General features: G+C 44.3%; 1 protein-coding gene across 2 annotated transcripts in view; it reads right to left on the bottom strand.

Moving 5' to 3' along the window:
- Positions 1–24,934, bottom strand: part of TNC (tenascin C) — an 88,950-nt gene that overhangs the window by 34,105 nt on the left and 29,911 nt on the right. Inside the window, exons 4-14 of one of the 2 annotated variants that reach the window (XM_081065941.1) lie at positions 23,520–23,783; positions 22,226–22,341; positions 21,363–21,519; positions 17,727–17,996; positions 16,374–16,559; positions 16,042–16,131; positions 14,335–14,598; positions 6,580–6,852; positions 5,743–6,015; positions 4,863–5,135; positions 2,094–2,366 (exon numbers count right to left, since the gene is read on the bottom strand). In XM_081065941.1, the coding sequence (XP_080922067.1) occupies positions 2,094–2,366; positions 4,863–5,135; positions 5,743–6,015; positions 6,580–6,852; positions 14,335–14,598; positions 16,042–16,131; positions 16,374–16,559; positions 17,727–17,996; positions 21,363–21,519; positions 22,226–22,341; positions 23,520–23,783 (2,439 nt within the window). The remainder of the gene's footprint in view (positions 1–2,093; positions 2,367–4,862; positions 5,136–5,742; positions 6,016–6,579; positions 6,853–14,334; positions 14,599–16,041; positions 16,132–16,373; positions 16,560–17,726; positions 17,997–21,362; positions 21,520–22,225; positions 22,342–23,519; positions 23,784–24,934) is intronic. The other variant, XM_081065940.1, reaches the window with a different exon arrangement.

Here is a 24,934-nt window from a genome sequence, read left to right on the forward strand (position 1 = left end):
AGAAAAATACAAATAGGAAGGTGTGGCAATTTGATGTGACCAGGCTGGCTGAGATCCAGCCGGAGCGAAGACGCACTGAGTGACCGCGGCAGGCCCTACGGTACCTAAGCCTGGATGCTTCCAGAATCCCCAGCTTGGCGATGCTGGCCGTTACTCAAAAGATATGAGTGCTGGCAGCTTCCAGAATTGCACTCAGGAGACCAAGATTACTTGGCTCCCTCCTACAGGCATCTTTTGCTTTGAGAGAGCTTCTGTCTATTCAAATGAAGACTAATTCTGACACCATTACCCTCCCAAGGTGGTACCTTGGAGGCTTCTGATTTGGGGACTTAAAGGAAATTGGCAACTTGTCAGTGTAATTCTTGGTATTTTCTTTATACTTCTGACAAGGGCCAGCCATTCTCATATTCTGTTAAAATAGCTTGTCCTCTCTTAACTGCTTTCTATGTGGGCCAAGACGGCTAGTTTTGCATTGCCAACCAGGAGAGCTGAGCCAAGGCAAGCCAGTCAGGCAACCCTGTTGAGCCAAGAAATAACATTTTGTCTTGGAGATGTTCCTACCCGAGCTTTTCCGAGCAACAGGAATGAAACATGCAGAGGGTAGGCAGAAGCAGGCTTTGGAAAGCTAACACTGTCTCTCTGGCAAGGACGAGAAAGCCTTCCCATCCCAACAAATTTGGTGAAACACAGATCAGATCGAATTATGGCCCTTCCTCCCCTTATAATGACTCATCAGAGGCAAGAATGTTGCTATCACTGAAAAGAAAGAAAGAAAAACACAAACAAAAATACTAAGAACACCAACACCACAAGATCGGTAGGAAAGATCAGAAATGAAGAGTGATTGATCTGCCTTCTGGGAAGACATGGTTTGTGGATGTGATTAGAGCCCGGCTACTCCAGGGCAGCCTCAGCTGCATTTTTTAGGCCTTTTCAGGTCACCCTTCATGCAGCAGTTGCCTGTGCTGTATGTTTATCTCAGTGAGAGTCCCTGACATAATTGAGGCTGAAATGTGGAGCTGCTTTTGGTAGAACCAACTAGGACATAGAGGTTTTGCATGAACATTTAGTTGCCATCATTATCTAAGGGGGCAGGCATATGCAAAACCAAACAACACAGCCTCTACTGAGCTTCAAGCCAATGGAGGCACATAGGAAGATGAGCACCGGAAAACAGTGCTGGGAAGGCTGCTCACTTGAGCAGGCTCCTGGGGAAACACTGAATGTGCTGTCACCTGGCAGAGTGATGAGTAAACTACAATGCACCTCCTGGGTCACAGCTGGGGGTTTGCCATCCAAAGGCCAACACTCCAGGGAGCCACTCGAGGTAAAGAGCAAAAGGGGTATCAGATCTTTGACATTCATAGGCTGGGACATTCCTTGCTTCAAATGCTGTTGTGTGTACTTTTGCTAATGAATGGCATTTTCTTTGGTAGTGTCTCCAGTCATAATTGTGTGATTCTTTTCCCCCCCTTTTGGTCTAGCTATTTGCTAATTTGGTATTCTAACAATGACTCAGTATCTGAGAGAACTGCCCGGAGGAGGGTAATTCAGTTGTCTTATTATACCCAGTGCATCTTAAAGAAACATTTAAATTAAAACATATCTTTTAAATGCAAGAACCACAGTGCCCACACCCTTGAGGGATTTGGGGTAGTAAAGTACCCTTTCCAACTAGCAAAAAAACTCTCTAAAGCAAATAATCTGTGTTCCACCAGGCCTCACACATGGGACAGGCTGGCTTTTACTTGTCTCTGAGCACTGGGGAAGAGAATTAAAACCTACAGATTGCCTCCTGAAACAGAAAGCCATCAGTTAACAATTCTATATCACTAAAGCTGTAGAATTCGACAGATAAAGTCTGGGAGAGGCTGGAGGCTAGAGGTCAGAAAAGGCAACATCTGCATTGTTCATTCTCGAGATGGGGAAAGCATCTAGGTACAGCCCATAAGGTGGTCTCTGACCATGCACAGCCAGCCATTAGAGGAGCATGGAAAGGGTTCAGACATGGAGAGAAGCTGACTCCCTACACAACCCATTGGGGGCAAAGCAGGGAACCTGAGGAGAGAGCATGGACAGGGAGAGAACGGTACCTGTGGAGGCCTCAGCAGAGAGCACGGGTGTCCTATAACCCTGGATCACCCCGTAGATGGTAACTCTATAAGCTGTGGCCGCCTGGAGGCCCGGGATGGCCACAGCCCGCAGGCTGCCGGGCACCGTGAGGTTCTGAGCGGCCTCCACCCCATTGGCCTCCTGCACCTGAATGACAAAGTGCTCGTAGGCCTGGTCGGCTGCGGTCCAGTTGAGTTTCAGGCCGTCCCAGCCAACCTGGGTCACAGCTAAGTCTCCCAGCTGGGGGAGCTCCTCTGAAGAAGGACAGAGAGGTATTTGTCAGTTCTGTAAACCCAAAATGAGAAAACCAAATGCCCCCACAGCCCAGCTCAAAGGGAAGAGAGAAAGGGGCCAGAGAATTGTGTGTGTATGTCTGGGTGTGTGTGTGGGGGGACTATCCTTGGTCTCTGAGCATTTCTAATTTGAACTGTGGTAATCTGGCTGCAGCTTTCTTCAGGAGTTGAAAATGGTCAGAAAGGGGAACATTTGCATTGTTCACCCTTGAGGTGGTGGTGCCATCTGGACCACAGCACAGCCTACCAGGAGGTCTTTGAACAGGCACAGCCATAACTTAAAGGGCCATTGGAAACGGTGGCATTGTGGGTCAGGATAAAGGAGGTAGGAATGGTTAAACATGCAGGCTTTGGAGGCAGCTGGGCCTTCGTTAGAATTCCAACACTGATATTTGCTAGCTGTGTAATCTTGACCGTGCCACCCAGCTCATCTCTGAGCCTCACTCTCCTCACCTGTAAAAGGAAGTGACAGTACCATTTCATTTGGATTGTGTGATGTTTAAAATATCCTATTTCTAAACCTTTGAGTATCATACCTGACACACAGTGAGTGCCCAGTAAGTGACAGCCTAACAATATGTCATTGTTTTGAGGTTTCCCCTTGGGACTTCTCGGTGATATGGAAGGAAATTACATTTCATTTCATCACTTAACATTGGAGAGGTCATCTTATTACGGGCCACATGCTTTCTGACTGCGTTTATAAAGCATATGCCGTCTCAGGTTTGGACAAGTCTGATGTTTTATCTCTGGACTTTCCTTAGCTTTCAAGGATCAAAGGCTCTGTCCTGGAGCTTTGGCTTGCTTCTTTCCCTCCCTCCTTTTTCTGCTAGTACTTGGTGTCTGAATGAAGAATGGCTACATCACGAAGCAAGGCCATTTGTATGAACTGAGTGCCCGATTTTAATTGAAATGATTATGTTTTGCTCAGCAAATGGTGCAGAGCAGGCCCCGGCCTTTATTTTTCTACACTGTAGGAAAGAAATTTAATGTCATTATTGCCAATTTGGGAAGTTTAGATTCAACTATGGAAAAACACACTGCCTCCTGAATGCTTCTCAGGGCTGAATGAGATCTCCCAGCCTCTCTTTTTAAGGTTGAAGTGGCCGGGGATTCAAAATTAGAGACAGAAATAATGGCAGGGATTTGAGCCAAAAAAAGGTGTGAGGGTCTTGTTGTCAGGGGTCCCGGGATTCGGGGTACTGTGAGAGTCAGAGCAAACTCTGCCATTTAGAGGGGCTGTTTTCAAACTGTTTTCCACGTACACTTGTGTTTTGTGGAAGGACTGGGTTGGGGCTGTCGAGGCAGCCCCTTCTCCTTCCAGCTCACCAAGAACAGCTGTTCATGTAGCTGTCATATGTGGGGCTCCTTGTAAGATTTCATGTGCAGGAGTTCTGCTGCAAAAAACAAAACTTTACACATGGCAGGTATGGACCATTAGCAACCTGCACCCAGATTCCATACATCTCAAAGGCCCCTTTTGCTCTTGTTTGGTTTGCAGCTACTCCAGGAAAAATAGGACAAGGACAACCTGGCCAGCTTAGGTGGATTGCAATATCACCTTTCTTATTTTTGGAATTGTGTGTAGTTTCTAGCAAGGACCAAATTTATTTGGTTTATAGAAGCAAGAAAAACAAAATTCTTTTTTAATTAAGTTATTTGGGTGGCATTATCAAAACACAGGGTCTATAGAGGTGGTCATGGGCTTAGGGACCAGCATAAAAACCCCATTACCAAAAATCTGGCCCATTTACCCATAATCCCTTTTAAAGCTGTTTCTAGAAACCTCATGAACAGCACGGAGTTTTCTATAACAGATGGAGCAGCATATTTTCAGGGGAAAATTGAGATGAATTGTTTTTCCTCCCCACATTGAATGAAAAACATTGAAGTCAAACTGTGGCTGTCCTTTCTTGGAAATGTCCCTCCCTCGAGTGTCTGTTAAGGAGAGAGAGTGTTGGATCATTTCAGCAGCTGACTCAATCATCTCAGAGGTTATTCCGTAGAGATCTGACTAGTAATTGGATGGCAGTTAGTGACTCTGAGGCCACTAATAAGATTTCTCTAGAAAGTCTTGACCTTATTCTGTGCTACAGCCCTACTGTTTAGGCTCTTTTTATTCTGATGTGTTGCTAGCTGATAAATTTAGCTATTTGCTGATCAATATTTATTATAGGATGGGCACTTTTCTAAGCACTTCCATAATCTCATTTACTGTTCTTGACAATGTTCTGAGCTGGGGTGTTATCTCTGATTTAAAGGTGAGAAAAGAAGGCTCAGAGATGTAAAATAATATACCCAAGAATATTCAATAAGTAAGGTGGAATTCCAGCCTAGACCTCCCTGAGTTACGACTATGTCATTCTGCCTGTGAACAACACCAAGAAAGGCTCCTGCCACCTGGAGAATTTTCTGTTATAGATACGGGCTGGCTCAGTCACGTCCCCGGTCCTATACCTGTGATGACCTCCACAGCAAGGGGTCGAGTCCTACGGCCTCTGACCTCGCCATGCAGAGTGACCGTGTAAGGGGTACCAGCTCTGAGGCCTGGGATTTCCACGGAGCGCAGGCTGCCAGGAACAGTGAGACTGTGAACTTCTTTGGCCTGGCCAGCCTCTTGGACCTCAATGACAAACTGCTCATAGATCCCATCTGGGGTGGTCCAGTCCAGTCTGAGCGCGTCCCAGCTAACCTCAGTCACTGTGATGTTTCCCAGATCTGGAACCTCCTCTGCATAAGGACAGAGAGGCTGAGTTACGGAAAAAGGCAATCGCACGCTGAGATTCAGGTAAGCTAGCGTTTTGGCTAGGGTTGGGATGAGTTGTCTGGTTAGTGTTGATTACAGATGCGTAATTTATTTACAACAGCTGGTGAACACACTCTAATTGTTGGCACTCAAGCCGGGGTTTTTCTAATCAGCCTTTGGGAATGAAAGATAGCTCTGGGAATTGTTCACAACTTCCATTTTTGACTTACAAATGGGGCTTTGGGGAGTCCTTTGGTGTGATCCTAAAATGAGCTCAGACCAACTTTTTTTCCACTTGCAAATTGTGCTTTCCAAGTTCTTAAATATTATGACTGAAACTTGCCTTGAAAGAAAAGTCACCTCTCACTTGTGTAAAGGAAGATTTGGTGGAATTTTCCATGGAATTGGCTACCACGCTTTGACTAGGACTTGGCCATATAAGGGCTAAGACATTTGGACGGAAGTAGGGGTGATTCACCAGTTTTCTCCAAGGTGGTAGGGGCTGAACCCAATTTAGGGCAGGGAAGAACCTTGATCACTCCTGAGCAGAGACGAAGGGAGGAAGCAAATTAATGAACTAGTTTAGAATACCTGTCAAGACTTCAACAGAGAGAGGGGTTGTGATGAAGTCCCGAGTGACCCCGCGGATGGTGACGCTATAATGAGTGCCTGCTTTGAGCCCAGGCAGGTCCACAGACCTCAGTCCTCCTGGGACTGTGAGGTTCTGGGCTGCCTCTGCTGTGTCACTCTCCTGCACCTGAATGAAAAACTGCTCATAGGCTCCTTCTGGAGCAGTCCAGTTGAGCTTGAGGGCATTCCAGCCCAACTCTGACACGGTGACCTCTCCCAAATTGGGAATTTCCCCTGGAGAAGGACAAAGAAGCAGTTTAATAATAAAATCACACTCCACAATCCAGGGAATCTTGAACACAAGAACAAGCTTTAGATTATTTTAAAAAATAAAAGTAGATACACATGAATCATGCAGCTTCCTAAATTTGTGAAATAGAACAAAGGGGGTGAGATGCAGGAAAATATTTGTTATCTTATTTCATTAAGGAATTGCCCTAACCTCCAGCAGACAAGGAGATGAGTTGTGTGATTAATTTTTTTTTTCCTTTTAGATAAAATGCCTTAACATCCCTTCCCAGGAGGGAGCCTGTTTGTGTCACTAAAGCTCCCTGTCTTCGGGGCTGTGTGTATGGTCCCCAGGCTGGGCTCTGCACAATTCCAAAGGGTGTCGTTCACACGGGGAATAGGGTGAAAGCTGCATCTGAGCTGCATAGCCTGATGGCTTTCCATTCTTAGACACCACAGTGCTACAACTTGGGGCAGAACAAGTCCCCTGAAAGGCAAATTGCATCTGATTATCCCTGGGCGGTTTCCTGCGGGGAAAAACAGAAGCCATAGACAGAAGGTGAGAGGTACCTGTGGAGGCCTCAGCAGAGAGCACGGGTGTCCTATAACCCTGGATCACCCCGTAGATGGTAACTCTATAAGCTGTGGCCGCCTGGAGGCCCGGGATGGCCACAGCCCGCAGGCTGCCGGGCACCGTGAGGTTCTGAGCGGCCTCCACCCCATTGGCCTCCTGCACCTGAATGACAAAGTGCTCGTAGGCCTGGTCGGCTGCGGTCCAGTTGAGTTTCAGGCCGTCCCAGCCAACCTGGGTCACGGTCAGGTTTTCCAGTTCAGGGGAGTGGTCTGAATAATGACAGAGATGGGGTCAGTTAAACCATGCCTCAAAAACACTTTCCTCCTGGGAACCCCAAAACGGCAAACCCGCTGCCAATGCCGAAAGGCCACGGGGGCCTGAGTGCCGCGTTTCACTCACCGCATCCCCGAACAGTGCTGTCACGATAAAAACACCAACAGAAAAATCAATATATTTATTTTGCTTTGTTGCATGCATTCTTTGGGTTTGCCTCTTGGAAATGGTATTTTCCCACAGACCAGTGTCCTGTGGATTTAGACAACTCTACCCATCTATGTTACTACTGCTCTGGACTTCGGTTTCCATTTTGGAAAAGTGTCTCTTGTAAGAAGGATGAGATCAGAAGAAACAGGCTTCGGCTATTCTTGGTCTGAGCTGTCCAGCCTTCTGTATTTTGAGAAAATTGGCTGCTTTTAGATTCTCTTCCTGTCCATACTTCCTTAATCTCCTATGGGAGGTCTGTTTCATCCTCTCTTTATGTTGGGATTTTTGTCAGTTTCTGTCAAATTACTTTACATAAACGATTTCAGGAAGATGAGAGATAAATTCACCCAACACATGTAAGGCTGCATTGAGCAAGGCAGTGAGTCTTGGTGAAACTGTCCCTTTCTAAACAGAAAGAAAGCCTGGGAAAAACAGAACTTATTAAGCTCAGTTAAAATGGGATGTGCCATCTTCATTCATCTCTGGAACATACAAAGCACAATAAAAACTCTCTTGTCTGAATATGTCTTCCAAGTGACAATTTACTCAGGGCTGAGTTTAAGTGGATTTTGCATGATCTAGGAAGAAAAAGGACTCTCTCTGGAAGTGAATCCTGTAAATAACAGAGGAAGAACTGCTTTGAGCTCATTTAAAAGAACAATTTTTTCTTCTCTATTTATGTCTCACTCTGGCAGCGAATTTCAAATGAGCTGTACTCGCATGTGTCCATTCATGCAGACTTCTAACTTGAATCCTCGCTTGCAATTGGATTGAAGATATCCTTCATGAGGGGGAAAACATTTCTTTTCAAGAATACATTGAATTCAGACTTTCCCAGGTCCTGGGGGATGCTCTTTCTAATTGTTTCATATTGGCAAAACTTATATTCCTTCAAATCTTGTTTGGTCTAGAACAGGGGTCTGCACACTACAATCTGAAGGTCAAATCTGGCCTGCTGCCTATTTTGGTAATGAGCGAGCTCACAACCATTTTTATATTTTTTAAATGATTGGAAAAAGCATCCAAACAAGAGGACGACTTTATGACATATAAAAATATTTGAAATTCAAATTTTGGTGTCATAAATAAAGTTTTATTGGAACACAGCCATGCTTATTCATTTAAGTATTGTTGGCTGCTGCTTTTGTGCTGTAAAGGCATGGTTGAGTAGTTGTGACAGAAACCACATGGCCTGAAATATTTACTATCTGGCCCTGTACAGAATATGTTTGGGATACCTGATCTTGAACTACATTCTATGGACTCCTCATTTAACCCAAATTCATGTCCTGAAGTTCACACCCAAAATGTTATAGCAGTTTAACCGCACAAATATGATCTCGATTAGAAAGAGAGGACCCAAAAGTCAAAATGATAGACATAGTTTGGCAGAAAGAAAGGGACAGTCAGCTATCCTTAAACCCGTAGCCCTTGTGAGGCCAGAAGCAGCACTCCAGGTGTAACAGTTACTTCCTTGCTCTTGGGATTTAAGACAAATACACTCAGGAGTATGTCCTTTTCAAATATTCCAACAGCGCTCATGCATAAAAAGACAGGATGAAACCAATCTAAGGACACCAATAAGGTTAAGGATATCAAACCTATGGCCCACAAATTCCTCTTCTTATCCCACTCTCCTGGAAATTTTTCTTTTCTTTTCTTTCTTTCCTTCTTTCTTTCTTTCTTTCTTTCTTTCTTTCTTTCTTTCTTTCTTTCTTTCTTTCTTTCTTTCTCTCTTTCTCTCTCTCTCTCTCTCTCTCTCTCTCTCTCTCTCTCTCTCTCTCTCTCTCTCTCTCTCTCTCTCTTTTTACTGCTGTCATAACTGCCTGTCAGAAACTGAGCTGACATTGAGTTTTCCCCTTTATGCGGATTAAGTCACTGTCTTTCCTCTCCAGGGAACTGCCTTTTTAAGCTGTGTCTCTAATTCTGACATAAAACAAATTTTTTCCATGAAAGCAATTTCAGGTACCCAGTTATAAGAGATGTGAGAGTGACCTAACTTGGTAGGGAGGAGGTGATTACGGATTATCCGCTAAACCGTTGCGATAAAGATGGATGAAGAGAGGACAGGAGATCCACAATGGCAAGTGTCTCTTCCTGATGAGAACCATCTTTTCTCTCTTTGAATCAGCTTTTTTATATGCCACTAACACTATTACACAATGCCCCTCACATCCTTCTTATTTGTTCGTACAGTTAATAATTTTCACCTAATGTTATGTTGCTCAGTAAACAGTAATAATCATGGTAATGGCACTTCCACCAAGATATTGGCTATTCTTTTTCACCGCTTTTTGCTGGGGGAGGGGTAGGCAGATCAAGAAACAGCATCAGTTTATACTTAGTGAGCTGTTTCTGTAGTGGGTGCTATTGTTTCTCCATCCACATCCCTTCACTAACCAAATGCTAGTCCGATAAGTGAAAGTTGTAACTTCCATGAAAAAAATCAGTAGATAAATTAAAGGGAGAGGGATAAAAATTACAAAAAGAGAGGAAATGATATGACAAGAGAGGGCATAATATGACAGCAGACAATAGTTGAGGTGACTACTAAGAGGCTTGTCATAATAAAGGCAGACTCTACATTTCATTAGCACATGACCCATTTGTGGGCTTACTGCCCCAGAAGCCCAGTGTTTCCCTTGTATAGTTCCATACTCCATTTCTTGGCATTTCTTTATGAAAAGGCTGTTGTCTTTTTCTTACAGCTGTGCACTGGCATCTACCCTTCAAACAATGTCAGTGGGCCTGGGAAATCAGAATTTATTTCAACATCCCATTTCTGTGCTGATAGTGGGTTGACCAGCTGGCCTGGTTGGAATTTGTAGCTTTGTCAACATTAAATCTTTAGATTCCCACCATGTTGTAGATGGCAAAGGGGAACAGAGTTCGCCACCTCCAATTATGCCCCTTTGGGAATATTTGTTATTTGAAGTTGGTGATTTTTAAGAAACTTAAGAAGAAACTTTGACCTTCCCCCGAACAGCTTAAAAAAAATTTAGGTAGAGTACCTGCTCCAGGAAGGGAGCTATCATCATAGACAACTATGGTTTAATGTGAACCAGGTGTGATAGACGAAGCCCTCTCTGTCCCATTGTTAAAGATGGCCCAGCAAACATTTGTTTACCAAACATTTCTAGTGAATTCCCTTCCTCTCCTTTGAAGTCCAAACCATTAACCTTCCTTTCACTTTAGCTCAAGGTGGCATATAAGCTTCAATTGCCCAATTTGTCCTAGGGTCCCATATTCTTGTGGACCTCCCCTTATGTACATGCATAATTAAATTTAGTTATTGACTCCTGGTAATCTGTCTTATGTCAGTTGAATTATCTGACCAGGCAGAAGAACTAAGAAGGGAAAGGGGAAATTTTCCCCTCCCCCCCACTGGTATGGAAAGATGCTTTATTGTCTGTGTTTCTACATATCCTCCCTGCTTTATGTCCCCTACTGCTCAAAGCAAATTCATGGTCTCCACCTTAAGAAGGGTTTCCTTGAGTTTATCAGAGTACAAATGCAGAGACAGAATGGTTTGGGAGAATATGCCCAACAAACACTCATTTTTTTCAGTGCTGACAGGGCTAGTACGCTCCTTCCTTTCTTCCCTTTCCTCCTTCTCTTTCTCCTTCCCTGTCGCCCTCCCTCCCTCCCCCCTCCCTTCTTCCTTTCCTTCCTCTTTTCCTTCCTTCCTTCCTTCCTTCCTTCCTTCCTTCCTTCCTTCCTTCCTTCCTTCCTTCCTTCCTTCCTTCCTTCCTTCCTTCTTTCCTTTATCAGCCCTTCCTTTTCTCCCTTCCTCCCATCCTTCTTTTTTTCCTCCCTTTTCTATCCCGATTAAGCTTAACTGAAGACTTTGCAGGGGAATGACTTCCCTTCCCTTCTCCTTAATCCTCAAGGGAGAGAATTTGGGCTGTTAATGCAGAGGGAGAAGACCAGAGGATTCTATGTAAATACTGCCTCTGGAGCAACTGGGGCCCCCAAATGCTCATAAAGCACAGGCTTTATGCTTTGCTGTATTCAAGGCACTGGGGATGCAGCCCTGGATAAAGGAGACAGAGACCTTCTATTTTGGTTGCTAGTAAGAGGCAGGCCATAGACAAATAAACCGACTACTGAGTGATAGGAGCCCGTATAAGTCTCATGAGGAATTCTGAAGGAGCACCAAATGGTAAATCAGGACGGGACACCATTTTATCTGGGTGGCCAGAAAAGTCTTTTGAGATGATATTTGAGCTGAATGCAATGAGGGAGATGCTATGTGAGGATCTGGTAGAAGAGTGGTACCTAGGCAGCAGGAATAGGATGAGTAAAGGCAGGCATACTTAAGGAACAGTGAGGCCAGGTGACCATTGTGAAATGAGCAAAGGGACAGTGGCAGGAGCACAGTCAGAAAGATGGGACAGGTCAGATTCTTTAGGGCCACATAGCCTGTGGTCAGGTTTTTGGATTTTATTTCAGGTGTGATGGACATGCCATAGCTTGATGGACAGCTAGGTTATGCATACTTTTAGTTTGGTGCTGCATGAAGGGAAAGGCTTTCACTTTGGCTCAATTCCACGGCTAAAACCCTGGAATTTCCTGGGACAAATACTTTGGGGCTGCCAATTCTACACCTTCTCCATAAATCTCACAGACTATGTATGAATGGCACTGTACAGACTTCTGCCGTTAAGAACTTAGTGATGTAGAACCGGGAGTCCCTTTCTTCCGAGGTTTCAACCTAGAGCCCTTGGACATTTCAAGACTCGTAGCTACCTGGTACATTTACCCAAGAGCTTCCACTTTTTCTGTTTCTTTTTTCTTCCCACATGTTGACCAAGGCCAGGTGCCTGGATTTCTACTTCTTTACATATTCTACAACACAACCTGTTTGCCTCTTATGTATCAATCCAAAAGCTTCCTACCGTTTTTAGCCTTTCCTGATGCCCAGAAGGCATTTGTGCTCCTGTCGTACCCTCTGCACCCCCAATTATAGCAAACAGAGTGTTGTGTTGTCTGTTTACTAGATAGTGAGTTCCTTAGAGCACAGACCTGTCTTAATTGATCTAGCATCTCTAGAGCTTAGCACAGAACACAGATGTAGTATTATTATTGACTGTAGTAAATGTAGGAGACTTGGGAAGACAGAATTCAGAAGGAAAGAAACACCCACCTCACTTTTAATAAAATAAAATAGTTCTATAGAGAAAGCCGAAGAGAGAAATATTCTGGAAGCACAGGGGGAAGAACCCATAAAAGGGACTTGCACATTTTCCCTGTAATAAAGAAATGTCTTTAAATATACAACATGATTTCTTTGAAACAATCGTAAGGAGGCATGGCTGGGGAAACGACATCACTGAACCCTTGGGATGCCAAAATGGGGCTCGCTGTCAGAGACAAAGCAATACCAAGCTGTGGTTCATGTGAAAGTTTTCATCCCCTTGGGCTGCTGCGGCCTGGACTTCCCCACTGAAGACAGGAGATAATGTGGCTGTAGCCAGAGGGTAATATGACTGAGTGGAGTAGGAAATGCTCTTTGACAACAGCATTTGTTAAACTCAGGCAAAAGCAAAGAAAGAGAAGAAGGAGAGGAGGAAAAGGAGGAGAAAGTGAAGAAGAAGGAATTCCCTCTTTTGTTTTTCTTGTTCTTTGTTGACACTTGACAGCTTCTAATTAGCTCATGTTTATAAAGCTAAAACGTTCAGATCTGCACCATAGATTGATTCCTTCCTGATTCTATTCTGTCCCTCTCTCACCTATGATTAAGCTTCCCCTTCACAGTCTCCTTGATGGTCATCTCACACCTGGGTGGGAAGCAGTCCACGCACAGTCATTAGGATTGACTACGGGGCTCACTTTCGACTCTCCAAAGAGGTTGTTCTTGGTCTTCCAAACATCCCTTCTCTCTCTTTCTTAAAAACAACCATAAACCAGAAGACGACCTTTCCTAGACTTACTGGTAGCTAGGAATGGCAAATGATGCCTGAGTAGAAACGTTTCCAGAAAGACTCATCTAGGAGGTCCTCCTTTTTGGGTTTGGTTTTTCCTCCTTCCTGCTGCCTAGAACACAGACATGTAGGCTGTTCTGCTGTAGCCATATTGTGACACGGAGGTGACTTTGAGAATGGAAGCCAAGGACAAAGATTAGTGGAACAGAAAGAGAAAAAAGAGCCTGAGGCCCTGATAATTTGGATCTGCTATACTAAGCCTGAATCACCTATCCTCAGATTTATTTTATGAGAGGAAACCAACTTCTATTTTGCTGACATGACTGTCATTTGAGCTTTCTGTTATATGCAGGTGAACGTATTCAGAAGTAACCAAGACTCTTCAGGCATTTCTAAATTTGCCCACCATTTCAGCCCCTTTACTTCTTATGAAGATTCAGTGGTAGTAACGTCTCTGCCGTGACACTTTCTCTGTCTGCTCCTGACCGGCCCCGCCCCTCCGCCATCACTCAATTTCCTTGATTGAGTTTTGTCTAATATTCTGAATATCTAGTGTTCACCAAGGTCTGTGAACAGGAGCACACGAGTCAAAATAATAGTGTGTAGCCTGTGCCCTACTCTTCCTGCCAATATTAGCACACCCCAATGTATTCGGTGGGTTCTCCATAAATTCTTACTAATTAAATTGAAACTAAAAACTATTACTTGTCAAACCCCAAAGCATGAACATTTCCCACCTATATATCTTGAATGTTTGGGGGCCAAAATTATATGTCCATATTTTTCATACAGAAAAACGAAGTTCACCTCTTCATAACTAAGAAGAAAGAGAAAATGAGACGGGCATTGTGGAAGGCTCCAAGGACTGTATGCAAGTTTTCAGGTAACCTTAGAGGAAAGCAAAAGACCTGTAATGAAAACATTTAATGGGAACAACCAAAGAATGATTACCAACATCTTGGTCATCTTGAAAAAGAAATAAAATGAAAAGTAAATTAACTGTTAGGCTAAAGGGAAGGAAAGATAAACAATTTTTAAAACTCTGTAAAATGCACAAAATTAAAAAAAAAAAAAAGAAGAAGAAGAACCAAAGACAAACACAAACACTGATGCTTTAAATTCTCACAGGAAGAAATATCTAAAACCTACTGTTGATCACCCAGCAAGGGAATTTGCTGAATCAATGGAGAGGAGAAAAAGAGAAGTGGTATTTAGTGTCTTCATGAATAGAGAAAGTAGCATGTCTTTCCACCTGTTTTTTGCAAATGAAGACATCCTGGCTTCTGAGTCTGCAAAACTCACAGTGAACAGACGGTCTGCAGGGAGCTCAGGGGCTGACCTCACCTGTGGAAGCCTTTACACGCGCGGCCTTGCTCTTGTGCCTGCCCTTTTCTGCTCTCAGGAGGACGGTGTAGTCCTGCCCAGGTTCCAGGCCTCTCAGGACATAGGAGGTGGTGTCTCTGGGAAGCTGCATCTCTGCTGTCTGGCCTGAGGAAAGGCTGTAGTTGAGGCGGTAATGGTCAAATTTGGCCAGCGGGGACCTCCAGAGCAGGGTCAGGGTGGTCTCTGTAGTTGCAGAAACCCGAAGGTCCTTGGGTGCGTCCATTTCTGGGAAGAAAACAGAGAGGTAAACACTCAGCGAGGCAGGCTGCTTCTGGGGCTGTAATTCAGCTGGCTCTGGGCTGCCATACAAGGCTGCGTGGCTTCAGGCATCTCAGTTTTCACCTTTGTAAATGCCGTTGTACATTACCTCATTGGATTTTTGGAAGATCAAAAAGAATATAGTGTATATCCATACCACAAAATGTTACTCAATTAAAAGCATTTAGAAGGAGCTGACTATTGACATAAGAACCAATTTGGATGGATCTCAAGAGAATTATGCTGAGTGGAAAAGCCAACCTCTAAAGGTTGCATGATTCCTTTTATGTAGCATTCTTGAAATGACGAAATCACGGAGATGAAGAACAGATTCATAATTGCCAAGGGTTAGGGGTGGGGGGAGGGAGGGAGGGCCTGGGCCTATAAAAAGTACAGCAAGAGAGTTCCTAGTGACGGAACTATTCTGTGCCTTGACTGTAGTGAGGGATTCACAAATCTACATGTGATAAAATTGCATAGAACTAAGCACACACACATGAGTGCATGTAAAACGTGTAAAACCTGAATCAAGTTGATTGATTGTATCCATGTCACTTTCCTTGTGATATTGTCCTGTCGTTACACAGTTGTTACCATTGGGGGAAACCAGGCCAGGGGCTTAGTCCAAGATCTCTCTGTATTATTTCTCACAATAGCATGTGAATCTACAATGACCCAACTAAAAAGATAAAAGAAAAGAGTATGTAAGCAGTCAGCACGGGTTCCTGCATACCAAGGAAGCTCAAGGAGGCACGATCTATGCCCTCTGCATACGAGCCTCCATTTTCTTCACAGTGTCTGGGGGGAGGTAAGGAGGAGACTGGCAGAGAAGTAGAGAGAAGCATTTTCTTTTTTACAAGTTTTCCAGGGGCAAAAATAAAGTTCGAACAAAGAATCAATGGCTTCAAATCAGGTGGCTCCTCACGCTCCTTACCCACAGGCTGGGGCTCCAGGAAGCCAGAGGTAAGAGCAAAGTCTGACTTAACCTAAGTTCCTGTCACTTATAAATCTGCATGACCAGGATATACAATATATATTAGGAGTTTTCCACAGAGAAAACGCCCCCAGATGTGTTTTGATTAGTCAATGGTATGAAAAAAACAACAACATGGAACTGGTTACCAACTTAAAAAGTCTATAGATGTCTTATACAGTCTGGTTCCAATTCCTCCCCGCCCCCCCAAAAAAAATCTCGTTCCCCTTCCTGTATGAAGAGAGCAGCATCGGTTGGCATCATTCAGATGTGGTACGCTTACATTACTTTTCAATTAGACATCTGGGTTCGATGATCCTAGGGGCCCCTTTCCCCTTGGGGCATTTACTCTATCTTTTCAAGCAGGTTTTCTGCCTCCTCGGCCCCATGGAGTCTGGCGGTGCTGGCCCAGTGGTGGGGATCCAGGAGTACCTCACCTGTGGCTGCATTGATGGTGGCTGGACTGCTCTCCTTGTCTCCCTTCACAGCAGACACTCCAATCCCATATTCAGTTCCTGGCCTCAGACCTAAGGCAGAATATGCAAGTTGAAATTCAGCCCCCAAACTGGAAAGGCTTTCACAGTATCATAAAAATGCTCTGAGCTGTCCCTGGAGGCTATAATTTCTCAATGTCTGGAATGTTCTACAGACTGACTCATTGATGTTCAAGTGAGAGGGATTGCTGGGAACTGCACTGTTTTCTCGGCTGGCGGGTTGCAACAGGGGGACATGTCCCCAGGGCGGGCTGGGTCTGAGGTGTGGAGCTCACCTGTGAGTGTGGTCTTGGTTGTGGCTTGTTGGCTCCTTGGGACTTCGACCTCGGCGTGGTCACCTCCGGAGATAGGCGCGTACTTAATTCTGTAACTGTCGATGGCTGCTTTGCCATTCCTCCATTCCAGGGTGATGCTGTTGTCTGTCTGGGAGACGCGACGGAGATTCCTGGGAGCATCCAGGCCTGTAGCGGAGAGGAAGGGACATTTGTGTGGAAAATACCAGGCACCAGGAGAGGGGGCGTCTGACAATTCAAGCTGAGATACGAAAGCCTCCTGCCATTCAAGAAAAATGACAATATCGCTTTTATATTATTGGGGTAGATACCCAGGAGAGCGATTGGTGGGTCATATGGTAATTCTATTTGTAATTTCTTGAGGAACCTCCACACTGCCTTCCATAGCGGCTGCACCAGTCTGCATTCCCACCAACAGTGTATGAGAGTTCCTTTTTCTCCACAGCCTCTCCAACACTTGTTACTATTTGTCTTATTGATGAAAGCCATTCTGACTGGGGTGAGGTGATATCTCATTGTGGTTTTCATTTGCATTTCTCTGATGATTAGCGATGTTGAGCATTTTTTCATATGTCTATTTGCCATTTGTATGTCCTCTTTGGAGAAATGTCTCTTCAGGTCCTCTGCCCAGTTTTCAATTGGGTTGTTTGTTTTTTTGTTGTTGAGTTTCATGAGTTCCTTGTATCTACCCCAAAAATATAAAAGCATTTCTCTATAGAGACACGTGTACGCCAATGTTCATTGCAGCTTTGTTTACGGTGGCCAAGACATGGAAACAACCAAAATGTCCTTCGATAGATGAATGGATAAAGAAGTTGTGGTACATATACACAATGGAATACTATTCGGCATTAAGGAAAGATGATATAGGAGCATTTGTGACAACATGGATGGATTTTGAGAGTATAATGCTAAGTGAAATAAGTCAGACAGAAAAAGCAGAGAACCCTATGATTTCACTGATATGTGGTATATAAACCAAAAAGAACAAGACAAACAAATGAGAAACAAAAACTCATAGACACAGACAATAATTTAGTGGTTACCAGAGGGTAAGGGGGTGGGGGGTGGGTGATGAGGGTAAGGGGGATCAAATATATGGTGATGGAAGGAGAACTGACTCTGGGTGGTGAACACACAATGGGATTTATAGACGATGTAATACAGAATTGTACACCTGAAATCTATGTAAATTTACTAACAATTGTCACCCCAATAAAATTAATTAAAAAAAAAATAAATAAAAGGAGCCTGGAAGACACCCTGACACAGGGTGGGGTGGAAGTCTTGCACTCCTTTCTTTGCTGGTACTGAAAAGAGCGGGAGGCCCGTTACCTGTTGTGAAGGTCTCTTTTGCAGGGTTGCTGGACATGTCGCCCCTGCGGGAGATGAGAGACACTTCATACTCGGTGTCTGGCTTCAGGTTCCCGATGGAGTACTGGTTCTCCTCATGTGTGAGATCGATGGTGGTGCGGTCGCCGGGCACGTCTTTGATCCCATAGGAGAGTTCTATGCTGTCAATCTCCGCCAGCGGCTTGAACCAGGTGACTAGAGCAGTGGTGTCTGTGACATCTTTCACCTCGATCTGGCTGGGGGCATCCAACCCTGTGATGAGCAGAGGACAGAGCCATTTCAGAGATTGGGGACAGTGCGGGGGGGTGGGGGTGGGGGCAGAGAGAGGGCTGGCAGCCATCCAGATCCATCTGAGTACATTTAGGTGTAATTCTGACCACTTGACCTTTCATTATCTTTCTGAGTCTCAATTTCCTGTTGGACAAGCTGTAAGTAGGGATGATGACTGCTACCTTGCAGGATTTTTCTTTTGCCCCACCCCACCCCCCCGAATAGTAAGGGAGATAATGGTTGGTTGCAAAGCATCTGGCATGGAGCCTGAAGCATGGCAGTTACATGATAAGTGGTTGTTACTCTGTTATTATTATCATTACTGTTCTCATAAATTGAAGGAACGAGCTCAGGGGCAACTTGATTTTAAAAACATTGACTTGGTCTCTGTTGTTTTTCTGTGAAGCAAAGACTGTCTTGGCAGCGTATGGACAGGAACTTCTCATGAAAAAAAAATTAGGCAGGATAGGCCATGGCTACCTATCTTTGTATCCTCATCTGGATTTTCCTCCTGCCCAGTTACTCACCTCCTGCTCCATCTACCCTTTAGTTTTATGCTCAGATAGCAGGTGGCTCAAGGCTCTGAGAATAAGTCATGCTTTTTCCTATCTCCTGGCCTTTGCACTTGCTGTTCCTTTGTTTCTACTTCCTGAGATTGCCCTCGACCCCCTTCTGAAAAATCTCCTGTTCATCCTTCAAAATCTCACTTCCTAACGAGAAGCCCTCTTTGGTCCTGCTGCAATCAGATACACGCATACTCCCTCCCCAACAGATTTAAATTTCAGTTAATCAAGATGATTAAGTTCTAGAGATCTGTTGAACAATATTGTGTGGTTGGTCCACAATATTATATTGTACACTTACAAACTCATTAAGAGGGTAGATCTCATGCTAAGTGTTCTTACCGCAATTAAAAAGAAGAGTATTCTAATATTGCATTTTTCTCACTGTTCTGTAATAGATTTCTCTACAGTTTATTCAAACTGTATTATTCAATTCAGATAGGGTCATCCATTCATTCAGACAGAGGGTCTTTGACCTTTCTTCATCCCCAGCATAGAGTCAGGCTCTGTCATTTATGTCTTAACTCTATTCTTAAAAATTATGTAAAAAATTTTACTGTAAACAATAAAACATTCCAGGCATTCAGTAAATGTCTAAAATTAAGACTTACTATACATTCGGTCCATGTTTCCTTCTTTCTTCATTTTAAAAAATAATTAAGTTGTGTTTTCAGCATTGGTTGAGCAAACAATAGCAAATGAAAGGAACTTGGTTTTATACAGGGGATGAGAAGAAGGAATAATTCATAGCTGATTGTGAGAAACCTGCAGAGTCTATTTTTTTGAATTCTCAGTGTTAATACATCACTCTCAGCTCACAGATCATGAACTCATAAAACGCACAATGAAAACGATGCTACAATTCAACAGGGAAGCTGCCTGTTTTGTGTTCTCACAGGGGCTAGCAAGCACCCAAACCCTACCTGCTGCCTTCCTTAGCAGCCCTTCTATTAAAGAAGTTGGGAGTCAGTCAAGGACACTGGTCCCCAAGACTGGGGACCCTTGAATAGAGGAGACTCCCCTCCTCCTGTGCTTACCATGGGCCAAGCACAGTGCTTTGTCATTTATGTCTCAACTCTCATGACAGCTCCACAAGGAGAATACAATAAACCCACTTTCCAGATGGTGGGTCAGAGTCTTAGAGAAGTGGTGAAGCTGGAATTCAGACTCAGGACTGCATGGGTCCAAAGCCCACGCCCTTTCTTCTCCTCCAAATGTGGGGCCTCTCAAAAATATTCCCATGACCAAAATGGTTGTAAGACCACCTCTATAAAGATCAGAGGGAAAGAGTCAAAAATGTTTTGGCACCAAATCTTTAAGATCCTTTACACCTGGAAAAAGTTTGGGTAGCCGCAAACTAAACAGGTAAATATCTAAGTCTCGGTGTTGATATTTATGTGATTATAGAATTTCGAATGTTAGGATGTTTGTCCTGCAATACGAAGAAAATAAAGCAGCCAATCCCCAATTTAGATTAAAAAAGAAAAAAGGGCTGATGAAAGAAATGTCTTTTGTATTTTCAGTGTGCCTTCTCTATAGCAAATAAGCATGTGCTTGATCTTTTTTACGCCTTTCTGGTGATCTAATGATTTTTTTCCTGTCGGTACCTGCCTTCTACCTACCACAGAGGGACGTTGTCAAGATGATGGAAAACAATTGCTTATGAAGAAGACAGTCCTATGACTTGGCTGTGAGCTGGGCAAACTGTGCAAATATTTAAATGCAAGATGTTCTTTCTTGTCATTAGTCAACAGATTTAACTTTTCCAGCAACCCCCTGCCAAGAAGAGTCAATTCCTTAAGCAGTTGGCACATAGGCTGTTTTGAAAAAGATAAAGACGTTTTCCCAAATGGCAGTGAAAATCATTTCATTTCTTTATTTGTTAAAAAAATTAGCTTTCTGGTAGAACAACTCCAAATTTCCCTCACAGTAAATGGTCTAGCCATGCCAAACCCTAGCCTTCCTCCAAGAAGTTCTGATGTCATTAGTCGTGAGTGACATTTTATTTTGGTTCCTGTTGAAGATGTGGAGTCCACATTCTACGTAAACCGGAGCCCACGCCATGCTCGTGGTGATGGAGTTCAAGTTATAAAACTGGACGCTGGCTTACAATTACGGTCCTGAGAGTATCAACCACGTGGTGTTAGTTACATTGATTTAGCTTCTCTAAGCCTCAGTTTCTAGGCTTCAAAGATAATAACAACGTTAATATTTGCCCTAGCTCTTTCACAGGACTTGTGCTAATATTCAGTTAGATGATGCAGTAGCTTGTTTGCAATGGTCTCAGTTATTTATCCTGCTGTGTCTGTGCCACTTTGAAATATCACGTTGCAGCTCCTCTCCTCAAGATATAGCCCCATTTGTTTCCCTACCCCGTAAATCTGGACTGGCCTTGAGATTTGCTTTGGCAGAAGTGATACAGTGCCAGTTTTCAGCCCGCTCCGCTGCCATGAAAGCAGGTCCAGGCTAGCATGCTGGATGCTGAGAGACCCGTGGGGCAGAAAGGCGCCATCCTGGCTGGGGCCATCCTAGGCCAACCAGCCCCCAGCCCACACATATGCATAAGTGAGCCCAGTCAAGAACAGAAAACTTGTCCAGCTGAGCCCAACCCAAATCATCAACGTGCAGAAGTATTGTTTTAAGCCACTAAGTTTCAGGCTTGTTTTTCACGTAGCAAAAGCTAATTGGTACAGGAGCTGTATAAGAGGGCATGTTATCAAGCAGAGGTGGCATGAGGTACAGTCAGCGTTATCATTGTGTCAGTGGTCTTAAAGGTGATACTCACGGGTGGTTGTCACCCTCTTCAGGCCTGGGCCCCGAGTGTTGTTTTTCACGATGTGCAGAGAGATCTCATATTCCTGCCCAGGAGCTAGGCCAGTCTGCCGGTACGTGGTCTCTGGCCTCCGCAGGCTTTTGGTGATCTCTCCCTCATCTTCTTTGTTCTGAAAGGTAGGGGCACCTTGGTAAGACCTAGAGGAGGTGCCAGCCTCTTCATTTATGAGGTTCACTCATTTCACATTCATGCATTCCTCATTTATTCTTTCGTCTATTCACGAAGCACTTACTAGGCATTTCATCAGTATGCTAGGTGCTGACGGTAAAGAGATGACAAAGACATTTTTCAAGTGTGTTTCTCTCTCTCATAAACTTTTGTACCCACCACTTGGACACGCAAATCAAGTGGCAGAGAGCCACAAAGCAATTCTGCAGCCACAGCCTTAATGTCTCCTTTGCTGGACTGTGAAGCCAGAGTCACAGAAGTCAGGTGTGCTGTCCCATAGTCACACAGCTAGTTAGTGGCAGAGCCTGGGCTTGAACCCAGAAACCCACATCTCTGCCTCACCTGTGCTTTAGGCCCACAGGCATTTTGAGACAGGGACTATTTCTTCTCTGAGTAGAGACTTGCAAGACTGTGAAGAACACTGGGAACCCAAAAATGACTTAATGTCTACTTGTCTAGGCTCTCAGCCCTAAGTGCTATGCTTATTGACTCACTAAAAATCACTTACAATGTATATGCAGACACACAGGGGCTAATTAGGGTCATGTCCCCCACCAGAAGCCAAGGAACTAGAGTTGGTATAAAAGTCTGCAGAGCCCTTTGACCACCTCTCAGCTCCTGGTGTGCCCGCTCCTTTGTGCCCTTACCATATTCCGGAAGATGATCTCCCATGTTTCAAAAGCGATGTCCAGAGGATCCCACTCCACTTCCACAGATGTCTCCTTGATGGACTTGAATTTTAGGCCTTCTGGTGCAGGCAAGTCTGTCAGGAAGAGTACAGAGAGGAGCTAAGGATGGCTACATGTGTGGTGGAGGTGACATGGCCCTGTTCCTCTGAACCCAAGGGCGGGGGCCTGCCACAGTCAGGGCTGATCATACGAGCTGGAGTCTATTTCAGGGTTCTTCTGGGGAGCTGCCCACTGCGAGGCAGCATGAAAACCAATATTAGGACCAGACATATGGTTAAATATTGGCAATTTCATATGGCTAAACCTAATATGCACACAGCCTTTAGAACTGGACAGACGTGGACTAGATTGTAAGCTCCACCATTTCAAATTCTGCATGTGTGGGCAAGTCGCACGGAATGCCCCCAGCCTCAGTTTCTTTACTCAGGAGAAGGAGGTGAGTATGCCTGCCCCTTGGGAATGTTTTCAGGACTGAGGGATATATTCCATGTAGAATGCTGGGCACGCTTCCTGGCAGGTAGCACAAGTTTAACATGGCACACAATGTTACGATTACTCAGCAAAAAAAGGACCCATTTTTAGCCACAACTTGCTTTTAGGTTATGAAGAAAATTATACTGACATTGAACTCTTAAAGGAACAACTTAAACTGTAATATTTCCACTTAAAAAATATGTATATAGAGATATACAGATATATATCTATAAATATCTAGACTTATCTATCTATATACATACACACACATATATGTATATATGTGTGTGTATGTATATATATATATATATGGGGAGAGAGAGAGAAAGAGAGAGAGAGAGAGAGAGAGAGAGAGAGAGAGAGAGAGAGCGCACATGCACCAGTGAGCTCCGCAGGAAGATAATAGTAGAATAGAATAAGAACATAAATATGCAACCAGACTGCCAGGGTTCAAATCCCATTTTACCACTTATTAACTGTGTGACTTGGGATGAGATGCTTAACCACTCATTCAGAGTCTGTTTCCTCATTTGTAAAATGGGTTAACAATGGCTGTTATCTCATAGGATTAAGAGTGAAAAGAGTTAGTGTATGAGGAGTTTCTTTAAAAATAATATTCAGTGGGCTTACTTGGATCCCAGGATCTTAACTGGTGTAACTAGGAAAGGCCAGCTAGAGAGCTGTGGGGACAAAGGTGCGGCAGTGACCCCTGGGAGCCGGTCTGCACTGGGAGAGGGGAGGGCAGCTGCGGCTGCCCAGGGCGGTTGTGCTCACTCACAAGTGGCCACCCTGGCGCTGACGGGAATGCTCCTCTTATTCTCCAGGATGGCGAACACACGGATAAAGTACTCCACGCCCGGCTCCAACTCCCGGATGGTAGCAGACGTCTGGTCCCCGGGGACGCGGAACTGCATCTCCAGGCCGTCCTGGTGGGTGGGCGTGTACATGACAAGGTACTCCGTGACCCGCATCTCATTCTCCCAGGCCAGGTTCACAGTCTCTTCTGTCACCTCTGTCACAATGAGGTCTTTGGGAGGGGACACTGTTGGGTATAAGAAAGGACCGCTGGGGTCAGTAATGTACCCTATAAATTCTTTCTAGGTTTTTCTCCCCCGACCTGTATCTTCCACTGCCAGTCACAGAGGCCTGAGATCTACCTTCCGTTTTCTAAAATGCAGCTCTCAGCAGGACACCCTGGGGAGACCCATCTTTAAAAGCCTTGGTGGCTGGATTGCCTTCAGGGTACCGTTCATGTCTGCAGTGTGGTCTTTAAGGTTCTTTGTGAACCAGCCCCTCTGACTGTGCCATGCCCCAGACCTTCGTTCAGATTCAGGCCATTTGCATGAGAAAGTGCAGCCTAAGCTTAGCTCCCTGCTCTGAACTTCAAGTCAGACTTCCTTAGTACTGGGAGGGGGTTTTGGGCTCATCTGGTCCAACTTTTTCGATTTCTAAATGTGAGTGAGGCAGAGGGACTTGCCCAACTTTGTTTCTCTCATCAAATTTGGGACTCTCATCTCCCGCCTGCCAGCCGGGGTTCTTTGCACTCAGGCTTTCCTGTTTTTGCCACGTTAAACAAAGAGCCATTTATTTATTCTTATCTACCAATAGCTTTTTAACCACGGTAGAAATTCTCCACTATGACAATTACAATATGGGGGGATGAGAGAAGCACAAAGAAGACGTTTATTAAACATGAGCATTACGGGTGTTCACTGTGTTTTTACTCAATCAGTATTTACTGATTTATTACTGGCACTTACTGTATACCATGCCTTGTGCTAATTGTAAGGATAGTGATCCTTTAAGGAGCTCATAACCCTTGGGATAGAAGACAGCACAGCAAAAATGATTTAAGAGGCAGGCTGCCTCATAGGTGATCAGCAGTTAGTCTTCAGCACAGTGTATTTAAAAGTTTGTTTTAAATAATCTCACTGTCCATTCAATTTAGTGGAGTTTTTACTTCCATCTGAATAGAGGGATTTAGTTTATTATTGGTTCAGTGTCAATGGGAAGTACGAAAGAGGGTTGAAGCTTAGCAAAAGGGAGGTTCTCATTTCATCTACCTCATCCTGGGCAATGGGTGCTAAACTCAGTGTAGACAAATTAGGTGGTATGGTCATGTATCAGCTCTGTGATGTATTAGCACGTGTCCTTGAGACAATTTCATAACCTCTCTGAGCCTCTGAGATTTCA

This window comes from Rhinolophus hipposideros, assembly GCF_964194185.1.
Source record: "Rhinolophus hipposideros genome assembly, chromosome: 11".
In the NCBI taxonomy this organism is placed as follows: domain Eukaryota; kingdom Metazoa; phylum Chordata; class Mammalia; order Chiroptera; family Rhinolophidae; genus Rhinolophus; species Rhinolophus hipposideros.